Here is a 19,415-nt window from a genome sequence, read left to right on the forward strand (position 1 = left end):
TCTTGTATGGAATAATTTGCTCATACAATTGCCATAGATTGAAGAGGATAACAACCCCCTAGAAACTTACTTTTTGTGCAAAAATAAATATGAGAAGGATGCATAAAGGCTAAAAAAGGATGAATTTTGTCTTCTATTATCCTACTAACTTATCAAGACTTCGTACTGTCGCGCCATGCCATGCAAGCCCGATCCAGTTTTTCGTGTCATGCCATAGACCATGTGGTTGCTTGTATCCTAAGCATGTTGATTGTCCCTTCATGTATGTAATGTGTAAACTCTTATGGTCTTAGAAAGGCCCAGCTTTTAATCATTTAGAAATCCAAATAAAACTATTTTACTCACTTGCTTTCAAACTTTTATTTTTTTCTTTTTAAATAGCCTTTACAAAGAACACCATTTTACCCACATTTAACTGCAATGCCATGTTCATAAAAAGAATCCCAACTATGTATTCTTTGGTACACTCACTAGTACACCAAGCAAGGCCGTATTATCTACTCCCACTCCTCTATCCTGCCTAGCTAATCATCCCTATCAACACACCAAATCCCAAAAAAGGACAGAAAGAAAAAGGGAAAAAAGGAGAAAAAGAAAGGCAAGCCACCATCCAAACTCCAAAGCAAATGCCACCTCCCTCCTGCCAGCCATCCATGGCAGCATGGCCTCCCCCTGACACTCATCACTGATCTGGCCCACCACCACCACCCCTCCCTCCCTCCCTCCCTTCCCTGGCGAGGCGCCGACGGCCATGCCCCCCGTCGCCGTCCAGCTCCACAGCCTCCTCTTCAAGCTCCTCCTTCGCCGCCGCCTCTCCTCCCTCTCCGCCCCGGCGCCCGCCCCCGCCCCCGCGGCGCTGTTCGGCGTCTCCTCCCGCCCCGCCGACCAGCGCCCCTCGCCGCCCTCCAACCCGTCCTTCTCGCCCGCCTCCCCCGACGGCGTCGCCACCAAGGACCTCCACCCGGACCCACTCTCTTCCCTCCACCTCCGCCTCTTCCTCCCGAACCCCAACCACCACGCCGCCGCCCCTGTTCCGCGCCCCCTCCGCCGCAACTCATTCCCCCAGCGCGATCCCGCGCCGGGCCAGGACCAGCTCTCCCGCCGCGCCAGCGCCAGCTTCCACGCCGTCGGCGTCTCGCCCGAGCCCGCGCCCGCGCCCGAGCCCGCGCCCGCGCCCGCGACCCGCGACTACGGCGGGTACCTACCGAGCGCCGGCGCCGCGCGGTCCGCCGTGAGGCGGAAGCTGCCGGTGATCGTGCAGTTCCACGGGGGCGCATTCGTGACGGGCGCCGCGGACAGCGCCGCCAACGACGCCTTCTGCCGCCGCGTCGCGCGCCTCTGCGACGCCATCGTGGTGGCCGTCGGGTACCGCCTCGCGCCCGAGAGCAGGTACCCCGCGGCGTTCGAGGACGGGGTCGCCGTGCTGCGATGGATCGCCAAGCAGGCCAACCTTGCCGCGTGCGGGCGGACGATGATGGGCAAGGGTACCGGCGCCGACTCGTTCGGCGCCGCAATGGTCGAACCGTGGCTCGCCGCGCACGCCGATCCGTCCAGGTGCGGTTTCATCTTTCATGTGTCCTCATCTGTTTATTGTTTTCCACGATTTTCGTCAGAGTATATAAATGCAGTAATTGGTTTGTTGAGAATCGAGCATTCGTCCTAAGCATTGTAAGATGCGTTAGTTCTATGCCTTATTGATTGATGCGTCGCTTTTGGTAGCCTGGTTGGTGATGATGTTGACTGTGTTCAATGAATGAGTGGGCGCAATGTAGCTTATCTCCTTTTTTTTTTGGTGTTGCATTTGGGAACCTTCAATGCGTGAGATCAACTTCAGGAAATACCTTGTCTCTTGGTGGAGCAATGAGTGCATGGATCTGCTTGTTTAATATATGTTTGGTTCTGTTCTGATACTAGGATCAAGTTGGCACTCTCAGACAACCTTGGCATTTTGTCTTGAATTGGTTGAATTGCATAGTGCTGCATTCCTGCATTCTTATTGGATTCCAGAGTGTAGACAATTGACATCAATAACATGGCCAACTCATCTATGATTGACTATAATAATATGTGTGGTCCATCTGAATGTAGGTGTGAGCAATAGAAACTTATGAATGATCCTGACCAAATTTAAAATATTATTGAAACTGATAATGGTTTATTTCGAGATCATAACAAGTTGGTATTGTTAAGCCACAGATTTTACATTTAAATCCTGTTCTAATGTGAAAATTTGATTGCTCTAAATCTATGCATTTGAAATCATTATAACTGATACGGCAGTTCAATCACTGTGATGCACATTTTCAAATATTTTCTGCATCAAGGCCATGGAGTCTCAGGGTCATTGCAGATGCAGTCTGGCTAAGGTGATTCGGATCTTGATACAGTTGGTGCTCATGCAAGTGCAACATTGGCAACAAGAGTGTTAGCCAAAGAACATGGACGCAGTAGGTTTGTGGGAAAGCCATCAGGCCGGTTTCGATATGGCTGCTGCTCTTGTAGAGATCTGGAAAGCCATCAGGTTTCGATAGGGTTGTAGGAAAGGAAGTGGGCCCTTGCCAGATGACATGTGGCTTGATATGATCATATGAGGGAAGGGAGAAATGGGAGTTGGATGTGTTAGAGGAAAATAATACACTGGAGCTAGACGAGACAGAGGGAGAAGGAAGGGGTTGTAGGACAGGAATAAGCATTATTGAGAAGCATGCGAACTGAGAAGGGTAAACTGTGAGGAGACAAGATTTATTCAACCCCTTTCTAACCTTATGACTGCCTTATTGATTGTGTCATGTGTCTTCTGTGTCTGCATTTTTGAATTCCTGATCTTTAGTATGCTTGGATTTATTTTTCTGAACTTATTTTTTAGTTAGGAAACATAATTTCGTAATGTAGTTTTTCTGGCAACTGAAGCTCATGCCATAAATGTTAGATTCAATGGAAAAGAGCTGATCTGCTGCATTGTAGGACATGGTCCAAATATATATTCTGCTCATGACTTCAACAAAGGTGGAAATGACCGGATAAACCATAATTTTGTTAGAAGGAAAAAAAATTACTCACACAAGCTGAAGGCAACATTTCGCTGTCACCCAATCCATTAGTGAAAAGAAAAGCTTCAACGAAGTAGTCCTGACCCTATATTTAGCAACCTATTTAGTTGCATTGAGACAGGTTATATACATCATATTTGAACTTTTCATTTATTTTGGCTGCCTGCATATAAGGTCAATGCTGTTTGCTAGTATTCATCGAATTTTTCATCGTGTATCCATTTGTAATCTCTGCTATCTAATGCATCCACACACCTATATTTAGCAACCTATTTAGTTGCATTGAGACAGGTTATATACATCATATTTGAACTTCTCGTTTATTTTGGCTGCCTGCATATAAGGTCAATGCTGTTTGCTAGTATTCATCGAATTTTTCATCGTGTATCCATTTGTAATCTCTGCTATCTGATGCATCCATCCCTCATCGAATGATCCACATGCAAAGCATTGTTGTAGTTAGACGTGAGTTTCCATTTTATATGTCCCCACTAATAGATGATGCTGTGATCAGGTGCCACTCCATGTATTTCATCTTTTTAAACTACAGCAGAAACTGATGCTACTATGCTAGCACTTACATGTATATTCTTTTGTGGTAACAGGTGTGTTCTACTTGGCGTCAGTTGTGGAGCAAATATTGCTGACTATGTGGCCCGAAAAGCTGTTGAGGCTGGGAAACTCCTGGACCCTGTGAGAGTTGTTGCACAAGTTCTGATGTACCCATTCTTCATGGGAAGTGCACCCACTCGATCAGAACTGAAGCTGGCAAACTCCTACTTCTATGACAAGTCATCGTGTTTACTAGCCTGGAAACTCTTCTTACCTGAGGGTGAATTCAGCTTGGATCACCCAGCTGCAAACCCTCTTGTGCCTGGAAGAGGCCCTCCGTTGAAGCTTATGCCTCCAACCCTGACAGTCGTTGCAGAGCTTGACTGGATGAAGGATCGTGCTATCGCGTACTCGGAGGAGCTCCGCAAGGTAAATGTGGATGCCCCTGTTCTTGAGTACAAGGATGCAGTCCATGAGTTTGCCACGCTAGACGTCCTGCTAAAGACACCGCAGGCTCACGCTTGTGCTGAGGATATAGCTATCTGGATTAAGAAGTACATATCACTGCGCGGCCATGAATTATCGTATTGACCACAGCATGATGTTTTCATCTGGCCTCGCACACATCAAGTCATCAAGCTGCTACTACATGCTCTTCACCAGGCTGTACGGAGGTAACCATTTGATGATCATGCCTTGATGGGTGATAGTTGATTGGCCAGCTGTAACATAGCGCGAAGCGGAAGAGAGGGAGAAGCACTCGTTGAAGCAGGCTTCGACAGTGGTGAGGTCTGTGACTCCGTGTCTCTATTCTGTGGCAATTCAAGCTATCCGGGGTAATCTGAGTATAATCTGCAACCAGTCTGAGATTGTACATTTCCACGTCAGATGTCAATTGATGCTTTTGTGTGTTCAATTCCGCAGCTCTGGTGCACTGATCTTGTTGAGTGCTTCACAATGAGCTGAGAGTGCGCTTGTGTGCAATTGATGTTTGCTGGTTGGCGCAAACATTATGGTTTATGGTCGAAATTTGGTTAAAAACTTCAGAATTTAAAATCTGCAAGGAAAATTTAATTTAGGAGATTCAAACTTTAATAGTAGTAATCACCTATGTACCGGGACCTCTACAAGATCCTCTAGACCACAAGATCCACAAGAAAAAAATGGCTATACGTTCTAGTGTTTGGTGCGTGAATTACCTGCCCCCTAATCTTTCGATGCTAGCTCTGTCCCTGCGGTGATGGTTCAAAACTAGGTAGGAATTTCAAATTCAGTTTTAAAATTCAACTAGGGATTCAAATCGTCAGTTTATACGGAACCAACCGAACCGATTTCAGTTTGAATTTTGGTATCCATCTTCTCTTCACTCTCACGGAGACAACCCCGCTTCCTCCGAAATATCCCCCACAGAACCCGCAAACCCCTCCCCCTCTCGCGGCTCGATGGCCGCCACCGCCTCTCCTGCCGCATCCCCACCGCGCCGCCGCCACAGCCACCGCGACGACGACTCCCCGCGCCACCGCAAGCGCCGCGTGTCCCCGTCCCCGCCCCGCTCGCCATCCCCCGGCGCCGACGCGGATCGCCGCCGCAGATCTAGAGGTTCACCGCCCGAACCCGACCGCCGCCGCCGCGGCGGCGACGCCGAGCCCTCCGAGGAGAAGGAGAACGGCCACGCCAAGCCCGGAAGGAACGAGGAGGGCGACGACCGTCCTCCCCGGCGCTCTAGGGTTTCGGATGGGGAGGAGGATGGCGACCGCCGGAGGCGGCGCGCTAGGGTTTCCGACGACGAGAAGGAGGATGGCCGCCGACGGAGGCGGGCTAGGGATTCGGATGAGGAGAGGGACGACCGCCGCGGCAAGCGCAACCGGGAGAGGGAGAGGGACAGCCGGCGCAGCCGCCGCCGGAGCCCCAGCTCGGAGTCGGGATCCTCACCCGACGACCGCCGCCGGCGCCGCCACCGCCGAGATGAGGGCTCGAGGCGGCGGGATGACCGAAGGCGCCGGGATGACGACCGTGGCGAGCGCCGGAGGAGCCCTGAGAAGAGGGAGCCGACGCCACCCCTGCCCCCACCTCCGCCTCTGCTGCCGGAGATGATCCCTGGGCGCACGGGCGGGATCTACATCCCGCCATTCCGCATGGCCCAGATGCTGCGGGAGGTGGAGGACAAGTCGAGCCCTGAGTACCAGCGGCTCACTTGGGATGCTCTCAAGAAGAGCATAAACGGGTTGGTCAATAAGGTCAATGCTACCAATATCAAGAATATAGTGCCAGAGCTCTTTGCTGAGAACCTTGTTCGTGGGCGGGGGCTCTTCTGCCAATCGTGCATCAAGTCACAGATGGCCTCACCTGGGTTCACCGATGTTTTTGCTGCACTTGTCGCGGTCGTGAATACCAAGTTCCCTGAGATCGGACGGTTGCTTCTTGTTCGTGTTGTGCTCCAGCTCAAGAGGGCGTATAAGCGAAATGACAAGGTGAGCTTCTCTCCACTGTCCTTCAACCAGTATCGGTAATAGTATCCTTTTCAGGTTAAGTGTGATTCATTTAGAAATTGTAAATGCTTATTGTCTAGTTGCATCTCATGGTGATTGCACTTGTAGTAATATATTGTAGTTTACCTGATCCTAAATTCCTAATCAAAATATATGCTATTGTTTGAATTTATCTACTTACAAAATGGATTACCCTATTTCGAGAAATATGATTTTGAGCAGTGCTCCAATACTTTTACTGAGTCTGGAAATGAAATTGGCTAATGCAGTCCGCAGCTGAAGCAGAACTATGAACGATTCGATGACTCAAACCCATATGTTAGCTGTTTTGTGTTGCAAAGGGATAACTTTACTCTTTGCATAACACTTAACATTGACTGCCATTTGTAGCTGGGTTCATGAATTCAAATCTATACAAGTTTGGAAGTTTATATAGGCTATACATTTGCTTGGATTCAGAAATTCAAGGATACAAACTATAAATGCTGTTTGTACGGGGGGCACTGGGGCTTACGTACCCCATTCTTTTGCTGCTTATGCATGTATTAGGGTGAACTTTTAATTTGCATTTTGGATTCTTAAGATATTTGAGTACAAAGAATTACATGTGCCTGATTGTCTGTTTCTGCATACATTTCTTACTTAAATACTTCTTCATTGCAGCCCCAATTGCTTGCAGCAACCAAGTTCATAGCACACTTGGTAAATCAGGTGGTGGCACATGAGCTTGTGGCACTGGAGCTTCTTACAGTACTCCTTGAAAATCCAACTGATGATAGTGTTGAGGTACATAACTTGGACCTTGTGTACTTTCTTTGTTAATAACATATTCATGTTATTTCTGACATATATGCATATGTTCCTCAAACAACAGGTGGCTGTTGGGTTCGTCAAAGAGTGTGGGGCAATGCTACAGGACCTATCCCCACAAGGGCTTCATGGTAAGCTATTCGAGGCAGTGCTTATTTGAATATGTCTTTCTAAGCTTGTTACTTTCCAATAGTGCAATACCATTTTCCCCATACATTTCGTATCTAAGATGATGGTTAATTCATCAAGGCATATTTTACATCACGTCTAAAATATTTGGACACTATGCGGATTTTTGGTCAACATGTGATTATCTGGGTTTTGGCGAAACATGGACATGGGAATTATATTGTAAGATGCATTGCTGTGTTCCAAAAAAAAAAATCAAATTAGATGATTGTGGATTCCTAGATATTCAACTTTGATAATGTTCTTGGTTTTGGATGCTCAGGATGACACACATTCTGATGTATATGTACAATTATTTATGCCATCATATGAATGACAGTAAATATGATAACATAGTTCTGTGCTAGTTCTCTACTAACTAAAATGGTAAATTAACTGTGTATCGTAGTTTTCATATGTGATGTGAGGATTTCTTTTAGAGGATTATTAATGTGGTGCAAGCTGCTGTTAGCTACTAAAGTGAAGTAAAAATGTTTTGGAATCTCTTTCTTCCACTTTTTGCTAGTTCTTGCACTCAGTTGCAGTGTTGATGTAACATTAAGGTTAGTGCCTCGTGGTAGGCTTAAAAAAGTACTTGAGGAAGACAGGCTTAAAATACTGTGTACATCTACAACAAGACTTATTTGTGATTTGAGGTAGTATGTCATGTTTGCTGTTAAATGCGATTGTTACGTTTTTCTCTAAATACTTAAAACTTAATTCAACCTTGATTCGACCATTGTGGATAATAATTTATTACCTTGGTGAATACTTATAGTTCCCCTCCTCCTATTTCTTTCTTAATCCAAAAAAGATTTACCTGTTCGTCAATCCGTGCAGCTATTTTTGAAAGATTTCGGGGTATACTTCATGAAGGAGAAATAGACAAGAGAGTGCAATTTTTGATCGAAGGCCTTTTTGCAATTAGAAAGGCTAAATTTCAGGTAAAACTATTGCTTTAACCTGGTGTTTTTCTGTTACATGCTCATTCAATGTTCTGATAGGTGATTTTATTTCCTTATAGGGATTCCCTGCCATCCGACCAGAGTTGGATCTTGTGGAGCAGGAGGACCAGTTTACACATGAGATATCCCTTGAAGATGACCTAGACCCTGAGACCAATCTAAGTAAGGTTTTTGTTTGCTGAATGGATGTTCCTCTATACTACATTTTTTATATGAACCTTCTGAGTGTGAATGGGCATGCAGCTTTTGTGTAGTGTAAGGCTGACCTTTTTTTAATTGCAGATGTTTTCAGGGCAAACCCGAATTTTGTTGAAGATGAGAAGGCCTATGAGAACCTAAAGAGAAGCATCCTGGGAGCAGAATCTTCTGAAGATGAAGAAGGATCAGATGCCGCTTCTGATGATGAGGACGAGGAAGAATCTGATGAAGAAGAGGATGAGGAACAGATGGAGATAAGGGATAGAACAGAGACGAATCTTGTGAATCTTAGAAGAACAATATACTTGACTATTATGTCCAGTGTTGATTTTGAAGAAGCTGGTCACAAGCTAATGAAAATTAAACTCGAGCCTGGTCAAGAGGTAAGCACTACAATGATTTTAGTTATTTTGTTAAAGTTTCTTGATTGCCTTGTTTGTCTGGTTTCTTTTGTTCCTTTGATACTAATCTGCCAGTTCATAAATGTACAGTCTGTATTTTCTACTAGTACAATTATAGCTTTCTTACAGTATTTTCTACTAGTACAATTATAGCTTGCTTTTAGATGAAACCTAAGATTTCAATCAACTGACAAATGTAGTGAATTGACATTATGCACAAGTTGATGCATGCTAGTTGGTGGATGTACTTAACAAAACTAATATTTTGTGCAGCAGCGCATAAGCTACATGAAGACTGGCTTTCAGGCTCAGTTATTTTGTTCCCATATATTGTTGCTCCATCTGTCACATAAAAATATTTTAAGAGTAAAATGCACCAGAGGTCCATCAACTTGTAAGGGTTTGTCATTTAGGTCCATGAACTCCAAAAGTGCATTTTTAGGTCCATCAACTTATAATTTGTCACTTAGGTCCATAAACTTTGAAGACATAGGTCCATAAACTCTGAAAGTGCATTTTTGGGTCCATAAACTTGTAATTTGTATCACTTAGGTCCATAAACTCTGAAAGTGTATTTTTAGGTCCATGAACTTCATCCATGAGCAGTCGTGTGGCTACAGACGCGCCCACAAAGGTTGTCCCAATATTGCTGTCCATTGATATCTTGCAATCCCTTATCGAGAACCACTCTGGGTTGACCCAAGTCTAATGTCGTCACGAGATTTTTCGCCACAACACCTAGCGTCACCATATCCGGCCACCTGCGCCACGGAAGACATAATATCCCCTACCACAGTATACATGTTGTTGAGTTCCTCTGTGACCTCCTCCACCTTTCCCAAGCCATCACCCCCTTCTCACCACCCATATTACAAGGTCATATCTAGATCTAAGCTCCAGAACTCACCAATGGCAGTCCGAAAGGCCCCCTTTGAATCCTAATACATGTCAATAACCTCCAAGATAAGTCTTTCATCCCTCCTCTCTCCTCTCCCTATACACTTGATTCGAAATTGGGGCTCAAATTTGACCATTCTGGCGAAACTCCAGCAGCGTGTGGGCACTGTGTGGATTTATGTTGGTGCGATATCAGTGCATGAAGACTAGGTGGCGGGGTATGGACCTAACAACAACAACAACTTAGCCTTTTGTCCCAAGCAAGTTGGGGTAGGCTAGAGATGAAACCCACAGAAAACAAGAATAAGAAACACAAAAAGGGCACAAGCCAAAGGAAGAGTTAGGGGTTAAACAAAAAGTAACAAAGGCCACGGTTCAGGTACGTTAATTGCTAATCTCCAAGCGCTCCTATCCATAGCTAATTCCTTAGCGATATGGACCTACTTGACACAAATTATAAGTTTATGGACCTGGGAATGGGCTTTTAGTGTTTGTAGACTTAAGTGACACAAATTACAAGTTTATGGATCCAAAAATGCAATTTTGAAGTTGATGGACCTAAGTGACACTCTCTTACAAGTTGATGGACCTCTGGTGCATTTTACTCATATTTTAACTACCTGTGAACATCTAGAAAATTTTAATGAAAACAATTGTTTGTTGCAACTAAGATTAGAACAAATTATATGCATGAAAGCATTGTTTGTATGGCGGTAAGGCGAGACGTGGCAACCCACCCCCTTCTGGACGCCTAGGCGAATAAGGCGCACGGCGAGGCGACGCCATATACATATCCTCATTTAGAATGGAGCATCACAAATATTCCCTCCATTCTCTTTTGATAGTCCTATTTCCAAAATTGAATTATTATCTTTTGATGGTCCTATTTGAGTTGACATCTTGGGAATAGTAGAGATGGTTGTTCGATTCCTGTGCCGAGTAACTTCTTTAGAAAAAAATATTGGTGTATGTATAGATAACATCGAAATCGAAGAGTCGTAACTAATGAGATGATAAGCAAAGTTCTTCTTGGTCATTGTACCAAGATGAAATAGGACTATCAAAAGGGAATGGAGGGAGTATAAGCGCATTTTTATACTAACTGAACAACATGCACAACACAGAGATTCAGAGTTTAAACTAGGAGCACACAATCATTAAACAAAAGGCAACACACGGAAGCTAAGCAAAAGGCAGCACTCGAACATGCATCAGGCAGATAGGCACACGCCACACATTCACACAAAGCTATCTACTTATATATCAGATTAACAGCACTACAGCAGAGCAGAGCACCAACTCCAAGCACAAGCAGATGCGCTAGCAGCCTAGCAGAGGGAAAGAAGAGGAGAGGAAAAGGAACCCATGTTCGTGTGATGCCGCTGCGGGAGGGGGGTGCCGGCAGGGAGGCGGAAGAAGAACTAGGAACTCGTGGATGGAGAAGGAGTGGAGGGAGTCCGCCTGGATTGGTTGGAGAAGAGGAAGAAGATGCAGAGGTCGGAGGCGCCGATCTACAGGCGGAGGCTTCAATTGGCGGACGGACGGAGCGCAGGTCGGAGGCCGTGGAGTAGCAGCAGGAGACTTGAATCGGCGGAGCGGAAGAAGCGGGAGTGGCTGGATGGAGGCGGTGCACTGCCGGATTCCAGGTTGTGCCACCGCCCTCTTCTCTTCCCCCTCTCCTCTTTCCTCGTCCTCTCTCAATTGGCGTGCTGCAGCGATGGGGCGTGCCCGCGTGGGAGTATAGGCACGCGATCCCCCCCGCGCAGCTCCATCTCCTTTCCCACGCGCGCACATCGCTCCGCTCCTTTTCCCCTGTGCGTGCAAGGCGCCGGTGCCTGTTTTTCCCGCGCACGCATCCGCCTTCCGCTCGTGTGGGGTCCGTCCGACGCCTTGGCAACGGCTTTCTGCGCGAGGCGACGCCATAGGCAGGAAGGGCGTGGCGGGCGAGACGCTTCGATTGGGAACTCGCTTGGACGACTAGGCGACGCCTTAAACCATGAACGAAAGCAAACAATTCTCAAGAGTGTTTGCACTGTTGGGTTTAGCCTTTTCATGTGAGCATTATATATACTCCAATTTGTCTTATCTTGATGGCTCAATAGAGAACCTGCAATCTATGTTTTAATCTGCAATGTTTGTTATTGTGCCCTGACTAAAATTGTTTGTTTTGTTACAGATGGAGCTGTGTATTATGCTTCTCGAGTGTTGCAGTCAAGAGAGAACATACCTTCGGTATTACGGGCTGCTAGGACAGCGGTTTTGCATGATCAACAAAGTGTACCAAGAGAACTTTGAAAAATGTTTCGTCCAACAATATTCTATGATTCATCGCCTTGAAACGAACAAGTTGAGGAATGTTGCCAAGTTCTTTGCACATCTGTTGGGGACCGATGCACTCCCTTGGCATGTTTTGGCTTACATCCGGCTGACAGAGGAAGACACAACATCCTCTTCCCGAATTTTCATAAAAATTCTATTCCAGGTATGTTGCAAAGATGCCAGTTTCTTATGTCATAGCTATTTATCATTCATTGTATTGTAATACTGATGTACCTTCTTTTGTGATGCAGGAGTTATCGGAGCACCTGGGCATACGCCTACTCAATGAGAGACTGAATGATCCTAACATGCAAGGTTCCTTCGAGTCAATCTTCCCCAAGGATCATCCAAAGAACACAAGGTTCTCCATCAATTTCTTCACCTCCATTGGTCTTGGCGGTATCACTGAGAGCCTGAGGGAGTACTTGAAGAACATGCCACGCCTCATAATGCAGCAGCAGAAGCCGGAGTCATCTGAATCAGAATCAAGCGGATCAGAATCTGGTTCAGAAAGCTCCAGCTCAGGGTCCAGTTCTGAGTCTGAGTCGGAATCAAGCTCTGATGATGGCGACAGAAGGCGAAGTAAGAAGAGAAGGAAGAGGACTTGAGTGCACCTCCAACTATGCTTATTGGATTTCCATCTTCAATTTTATTCAAATGAGCTGCTTCACTTGGATAGTCCTACATCGGGTATCCATGTGCAGTATGTGGTCTAGCTCCTGATATGTTCAGTCATAATTAGAAAGCTGTGTAACGTGTAAAATACTGTCCGAACTTGCCTGGGCTGGTACCTTTGTACTGTAGTGAGTAGTCAAAGCAACAGAAGGCTACCAGAGTTTTCTAGTTTACAATTTTTTAGGCGGAACAAGTTTTGTATGTCTGGAATTTGTACCATCGCAACATCACACTGATAGTTTCCATGTTCAAAACCTTGGAAGTGGTAAGCACCCAGTATCAAGCCGTCTAGAGCCAGAGAGCCTTGCTCATGTGCTGCATTTTGAGTTAATTTTTCCTCTATTTTTTTATGATTGTAGTAAATATTATCAAGCTATGTAAATTCGTGACATTTTGAAGTTTTTTTTTGGCTCCTTTTGCATTTATTAACACATGTGGCATGTAAAAGCACTATGATATATGGCTTTCTTATAGGCAAATTACTCAGTTGTCTGCTTGCACAAAAAACAACATGCTGGTCCGAGTGGATCCGAGATGTGTAGGGTGAACCTGCACAGATTATATGTTCATACAGATGAGATGGTGTGAACCTGCACAAATTGATGTTCATATTTCTGGTCGCGATTCCCTTACATAGGCACCGGCACCACATGGTTGAAAATAGTAAGCCTGGGTTGCCTGGCCTTAGGATGGTTGCAAATTTGGCTTCAGTATTCACTACCATCAATATTTAAAATTTCATATTGATTGACAATCACAACACAAAATTAATATTACTAGATTCGTTATGTTGTTTAAGATAATATATGTTTATATAGTACTATTAAAAGTTTGATTTAGGACAAATCTAGATGGACTTAACTATAGACATTTGAAACACGTAAATCTTGACTTTATTGAAGATCCTCCACATCATACTGTTGGGAGAACACGGCATAACATGACACAGAATATTGGAATAAGAGCTCATGGAGTTCATACATGTAGTCTGTACGGTAGGTACAGAATCAAGCTTATTTTCCACCAACAAACATCAAATAGAAAGTTGTAAACTTAATTTGGCCCACCATATCTGGCATGGAGAATATTCCATTGGCAAACTCCCATATATATGCTCACATCACAATACCGCCTTGTGGAGGCCCGAGCTTCCACGAATTACATTCAAACTGCATTGATATAGGGGTGTGAAGGAATTATATTGGAATCCACATGAAAAGGAAAGAAAATATAGCACCATTTTTTGAAAGTAACATGCATGTCCTACCAGATAAATAAGAAGGTTGCCATAACATATAAGTGACAAAAATGCTTAAGCTACACCAAGTAGGCATATAATATCTAAAAAAATTACTAGAAGACCCATACGAAATTTGATAATTACTCATTTGAGGGCATGATAAAACCCAGGCGTTACATGACCACCAAAAAATTGGATGCGGAATGTAAGTCCACTGGAACTGAATAAATTGAAGGTGACAAATTAATAAATGTATTGGTATATATCAAGTACATGGCATAATACTTACCACTGAAGAGTCCATTGGAGTGTACACCACATGGATGTTGAGTTCATAGATTCTCGAGATACCTTGCTTGACTATTTTGTGGTCAATAACACCTTGTGCCATAACAAATTCTCCTGTCCCTCCAATAATGCTCCACTGACCATCTTGTGGAGTAATCCCCATCACCTTGAGTGTGGACCCTTTGAAACTATTGTGCGCAGATAAATGTCACGCATAGTCAAAAGTTACACATACGCAGACTAATTAATTATCAATCGAATAGTTTTGTACAGCGACATGGATGAGCGTTATTGTAGCTTCAACAATGTGGTATATCCTTTTTGTTATGCTGTTAATAAGACTGTTATATTCCCTTGACCGTTTTGGACAGTGACGTGGTTACTAAGACTACTACTTTGATAATATTTGTCAAAACTATATAATACATTAAAAATATAGCACATTTGCAGTAATATTCTGCAACTCCTTTCAAAGTAAAATCTGTACATACCATTTTCAAAAGCTCATTTGAAAATTTAAAAGGGATGAAAGGAAACTTATTTGTGGATGGAAGGAGTATTACTCTAGGATTTTGCATGAAAGATGATAGGTCTACTGAAAATATTAGTTACCTTCATTTTAGAGTTTTCATATGAACAAACACACAATTGGAACTTGCAAGCACTAGTCAATGTAAAGATGGCCTAGCGCGCATATTATGCCTTTTCTTTTAAATAACAAATGTGTAATATGCGCGCATATTACAATATAAGGGTAAATACAAAATACATCAAAAACTGATAGCAAGATCATAAAAAGACGTGCATTCCGATGCATATTTGAAGGAAATAATAACATTTCTTATAATCGATGGAGTACCTTTTATCCTCAAACATTAAGATGAAGGAGGTGTACCAACCAGAAACACCATCATGACTAGATTGGATATGCAGACCTCGTGCGTGCCCAACTACAGTTGCATTCGCCTCAACTCCAACAGTAACCGGCCAGTCATGAACCACAGTCGTACCAAATCCTGTCACAGGGATGGTTGAATTTATCACACGTATTTGGTCTAGGGTAGCATCTGACCCGTCCCATACTTGGTTTATGTATAGGTGCATGTATAGCTCACGTTGGAGGAGTGCACACACAATAGGAGCAATTGCATAGTAAGCCATGATGCTTGATAACAAGGTGGACTCGTTTACTGTAACCTATGGATAAGGCCTAGCTCTTTCCCTCTTGGTTTTGTGTATTGGGAAAGGGAGGGGAGGGCTGTATTTATAGGAAGTAGTTATAGCCCGCATGACCATCATGCATGTATTAGTCGTGTGGATCAGTGCAGGGGGTCAATTTTCAATTATTTGCATTGGCTAGTTAGGAAATTGACATTTTATCCACACATATAGAATAATATATTTTTTATCTGTTTGTTGTATTGCACCTTTCTATATTATAAATGTACTGAATAAAAGAATATTGGCTTGTCAAGCCAACAGTCCAATCTCCAAATTAAATTGCACTTTGTTAGAAGAATGCTAGATGAAGGCTATGATAATAACTAAAATATGAATAACCAAATTAACTAATGCTCAATATTTGAACCAAGGAATTAACATGTTAATATTTTCTCAGATGTCCACATCTAGACCATAAAGTGATGAATAATTCTACTTATGCATGATCTCTTGAAAAACCATAGTTATTGTAGTAGTTTTTGAACTGAGACGATATAATTATATATCTTTGCCGCGGAAACTGGGCATTATGCAAACAAACAACAAGGGTATTTTTCTGGGACTGCTGGGGGTCTGCATGCACATGCAATCCTTTGGCGGAGGAGCATGACATGACCAAATCGCACTCCACTAGTCTGGAAAATGATATAGTGAAAGTAACCATGTCAAAACTTTAAAAACAATATATTTGAGATGGTAGAGTCTACTAATTTTTCGATGGCTAACATGATGCCATTTTGTTTTATGAATCTATCTCTTCTCTTGAAGTTCCCCAACTCATCAAACATAAATTTAAGAATGATGGAGCGAAATTATCTGAGTCGATAATTTAAAATATGACGGAGAACCTTCCAGTCAATTGAAAGAGTGATGATGATAAATAAAAAGATGGCCACTGGAAGCTCTACATTATGACGAAGCTCGATTGCTGTTAATCTGCCCTACATCATTAGATAATTTTTCGTTCTGTGTGGCCCTCCCATATTCAAAAAGCTGTTCTCACTACAGGGGCAGTCGTCTCATAACTAAGAACATGTACAATTGGAAACTCCAAATAATATAAATGCTAGACTGACCAGAGATGAAGTCGTCTAACATGTTTACATGATGTTTAGAAATTGACGATGACTATTAGGAAGGTTCTTAGTCTTAACGTGGTTTGTCTTTTCAGGCATACAGTCTGGATTTGATTTCATGTATATATCTGCATGGGCATGTTTGTTGCTATAGAATATACTCACACTACGATAATGGAGAGAACGACCCAACATTGCCTAAGGGCCGCTTATACTAGCTCCAACTTCACATGTTTTCTGCAAACCGAGACAACGTAGCATGAAGCTATTTCACAATCTGAGTAAAAACTTAATTGGAAGCCGAGTGAAGCCACCTTTTTTTTTTTGCTTCACCAATAAAATCATCTTGGATGAAGCCTTCCAAACAGCGCCTAATATATGTAGGTTTACCAGGCGGAGCCACTAGCAAAGATGCTTTCATCACTATCCGCTAGCGACGACCGAATCCCTCACATCCTTATCCTTCTCTTTCTTCCTCTTCGTAGATGTTTTTCCACCGATCCACACTGCTCCGCCGCCACCACCTCCACCACCTCCGACGACGACCTCGCCGCCATGGCGCTCCTCCCGCCTCCTGCCACCATCTCCTTCCTCGCCCTTCCGTATCACTTCTCTTTTCTGCCCCTTAATAATAACTACTCTTGTTCTCTGCCCTAAGCTAAGTTGTATATATGTTATCTACACGCTATGGCTAGAGCATGGTGATCGCGTGTTGTTCATACGGTATATGCACAAAGTACAAACTGTGTGCAGTCGATACTTTGCGAAGCTGGGATTGCGGTGTTTGGTGAGGTGAAAAGGGTGATTTCAGCTATTCTTTTAGTGTAGTTAGCTGAAATCTGATATTTGATGACCAACTACATGTTAGTCTTCATCAATAAGAGTTAAGAAGGTAACATGTGGAGCATATATATTCTCATCTCAACGAAGGACACTGGATCGGCATAATTTTCTATCACAGTCAGTTCGACGGACGGAAGCATTATATACACATAAGGACGACGGCCTTGCAATAATTAATGAGCATCCATACAAGACATATTTTATTTGGCATTTTTCAGATAGCGTGAGCAGTGTCAAGGTCTTGATTATGTGTTTAGATTAAGCTCACCAGCCCCTTTTAATTATTTTAAGTTATTCTTTAAGCAACAGGAGCATTATTAGTTTTCTGTATGAGATACAATGACAAGAGATTAGTGAGCAAACCAGAGACAGCAAGTACTGACTATTGTCAGATCTTACCTGGCAGATGATGAATACAGTTGATAAGTCGTTATCGGGACAAAAACATAAGTTAGCGGTCATGGATACAAGTCTAAGCAAGGAATATATGGTGGATGTACACAAGGAATGAAGTTATATATCTCAATTAAGGACACTGTCGTATGGCTTATTTAATTAATAAGCAGAATTGCAACAAACTTGTACTGAAAAAAGTACATTTATATGATGACCAGTTATTTATGGCGCATATTATACAATATTTATACTGATATTATTCTCGAATTGAACATGCAGATTATTTACTGCTAGTATATATAAACCCCTGAACCCGAGAAACATATGTCGATCCTGCAGCCTGCACAGGTTGAAGGGATTGCTATTCCATGCATCTAATAATTCCCAGGCCTGGAGATACTAGTAATTTGCATGGGGATAAAGTAAAGTGATGACTAATAATGAGTGATTGATCGGGCTAAGTGGCAAAATAATGCTAATCGAGTATTGTTTTGTCCATGTCCATCTTGTCCACTCCCTACCAAAACGATAAACACAGAAGTTCTCCGATCCTACCTTATCCGGCGAGCCATGGTCAGAAAAATAGAGCAAATTGACGAAGCTCCTCTAATTTGCTGGTCTTCTGGTTCTTCGTCTCCCGTTAACAATGTACTATAGTCCACGAACTCATCTATAAATACATCACATCCTCCTCCCTTGTGTATTGCGCACCAGAGTGATCTAGCAGAGAGCTGAGGAAGAAAAGAAGAGAGTGAAACTAAACTGTGCAGAGCAGAGATACAGTTGTAGGCATGGCCACTTCTAGCTGTATCCTGTCTTCCTTTTTCATCCTCCCATTTGTCCTTGCCATGGGTAGTAGTCCTTCCCTTTCGTGTCCTTGTACATGTGAAAGTGAGATACGGATGGTCCTGTACATGCGCCAGGTCAACGAGGGACAACCAAACGCTAATGGCGTAAGGAGACCCACTTCTCCTCGCCTTCCTTTCGGGTTTGGTGATGTCTTCGTAAACGACTGGGTAGTACTTGATGCACCCGAGCCCAATGCAAATGTTGTTGACGATGCAAGAGGCATAAACGTCAATGCTGACCAAGCAGCTGGCGCTGGCTAACACAGTTCTCTAAGCGTCTTCAAGGCCGGAAAGTAATAATATAATATAATGTTACACGCCGACAAATACTAATTAAGTTATTATACGTACATATTAATTAATTAAGTTGTTGTGACAAATAAATTAAATGATAGTACTTCGTGAACATGCATGAATAGGTTCATGGGCTCCACCCTTGAGCTACTAGGTATCCACGCAGCAGAAGCCGCATGGGCAGTTGTCGGAGGGACTGGACAATTTTCTTTCGCTCGCGGTACCATCAATTACAGGATTGTTAAGAATGTCCCCGGTGCTGAGGAGTACAAAGAGCTTAGCATTCATGCACTATACATTCCACCAGCTGTAAGGAAACAACTACGTCATGAGATACACATACGAGATTAGCTTACAAGAGTAGCTTACAAGTACGTGTAAAATAGAGCTGCTCTGCTGCCAATCGTGCTAATTCAATGGTTCCATGTCTACGGCAAGACCCAAGCAATGTTCCCCAAACATCAGAATTAGCACGAAAAGGCATGTTTCTGATTATTTCAGCAGATTCAGACAGTTGACCAGCACGCCCAATAAGATCTACCATGCAAGCATAGTGCATTTGCTGTGGCTTAATATTTTGAGCAAGCATTTGACTGAAGTACTTCTTTCCTCGGAGGGGCACGCCGGAGGGGAAGGTGCGGTCGTCGGAGGGGCACGCCGGAGCGCACCATGCGGTTGTACACCC

At 43.6% G+C, this 19,415-nt stretch overlaps 3 protein-coding genes across 3 annotated transcripts; 2 read left to right on the forward strand and 1 right to left on the reverse strand.

The window, feature by feature from the left end:
* The first annotated feature begins 635 nt into the window (after window positions 1-635).
* Window positions 636-4,521, forward strand: LOC112886383 (probable carboxylesterase 16). The gene is made up of 2 exons (XM_025952277.1): window positions 636-1,554; window positions 3,656-4,521. Exons 1-2 carry the CDS (start codon window positions 752-754, stop codon window positions 4,191-4,193), a joined length of 1,341 nt encoding a protein of 446 aa, XP_025808062.1. The 5' UTR covers window positions 636-751; the 3' UTR covers window positions 4,194-4,521.
* A 451-nt stretch (window positions 4,522-4,972) lies between these two features.
* Window positions 4,973-12,953, forward strand: LOC112885037 (pre-mRNA-splicing factor CWC22 homolog). The gene is made up of 8 exons (XM_025950709.1): window positions 4,973-6,073; window positions 6,755-6,877; window positions 6,966-7,032; window positions 7,910-8,013; window positions 8,094-8,196; window positions 8,317-8,615; window positions 11,707-12,012; window positions 12,101-12,953. Exons 1-8 carry the CDS (start codon window positions 5,045-5,047, stop codon window positions 12,455-12,457), a joined length of 2,388 nt encoding a protein of 795 aa, XP_025806494.1. The 5' UTR covers window positions 4,973-5,044; the 3' UTR covers window positions 12,458-12,953.
* A 648-nt stretch (window positions 12,954-13,601) lies between these two features.
* LOC112884111 lies at window positions 13,602-15,213 on the reverse strand. Its single transcript, XM_025949440.1, has 3 exons — window positions 14,912-15,213; window positions 14,054-14,240; window positions 13,602-13,693 (listed from the first exon to the last, which is right to left on the reverse strand). Exons 1-3 carry the CDS (start codon window positions 15,211-15,213, stop codon window positions 13,640-13,642), a joined length of 543 nt encoding a protein of 180 aa, XP_025805225.1. The 3' UTR covers window positions 13,602-13,639.
* Between the last annotated feature and the right edge of the window lie 4,202 nt (window positions 15,214-19,415).

The sequence above is a fragment of the Panicum hallii genome, chromosome 3, assembly GCF_002211085.1.
Source record: "Panicum hallii strain FIL2 chromosome 3, PHallii_v3.1, whole genome shotgun sequence".
Taxonomy (NCBI): domain Eukaryota; kingdom Viridiplantae; phylum Streptophyta; class Magnoliopsida; order Poales; family Poaceae; genus Panicum; species Panicum hallii.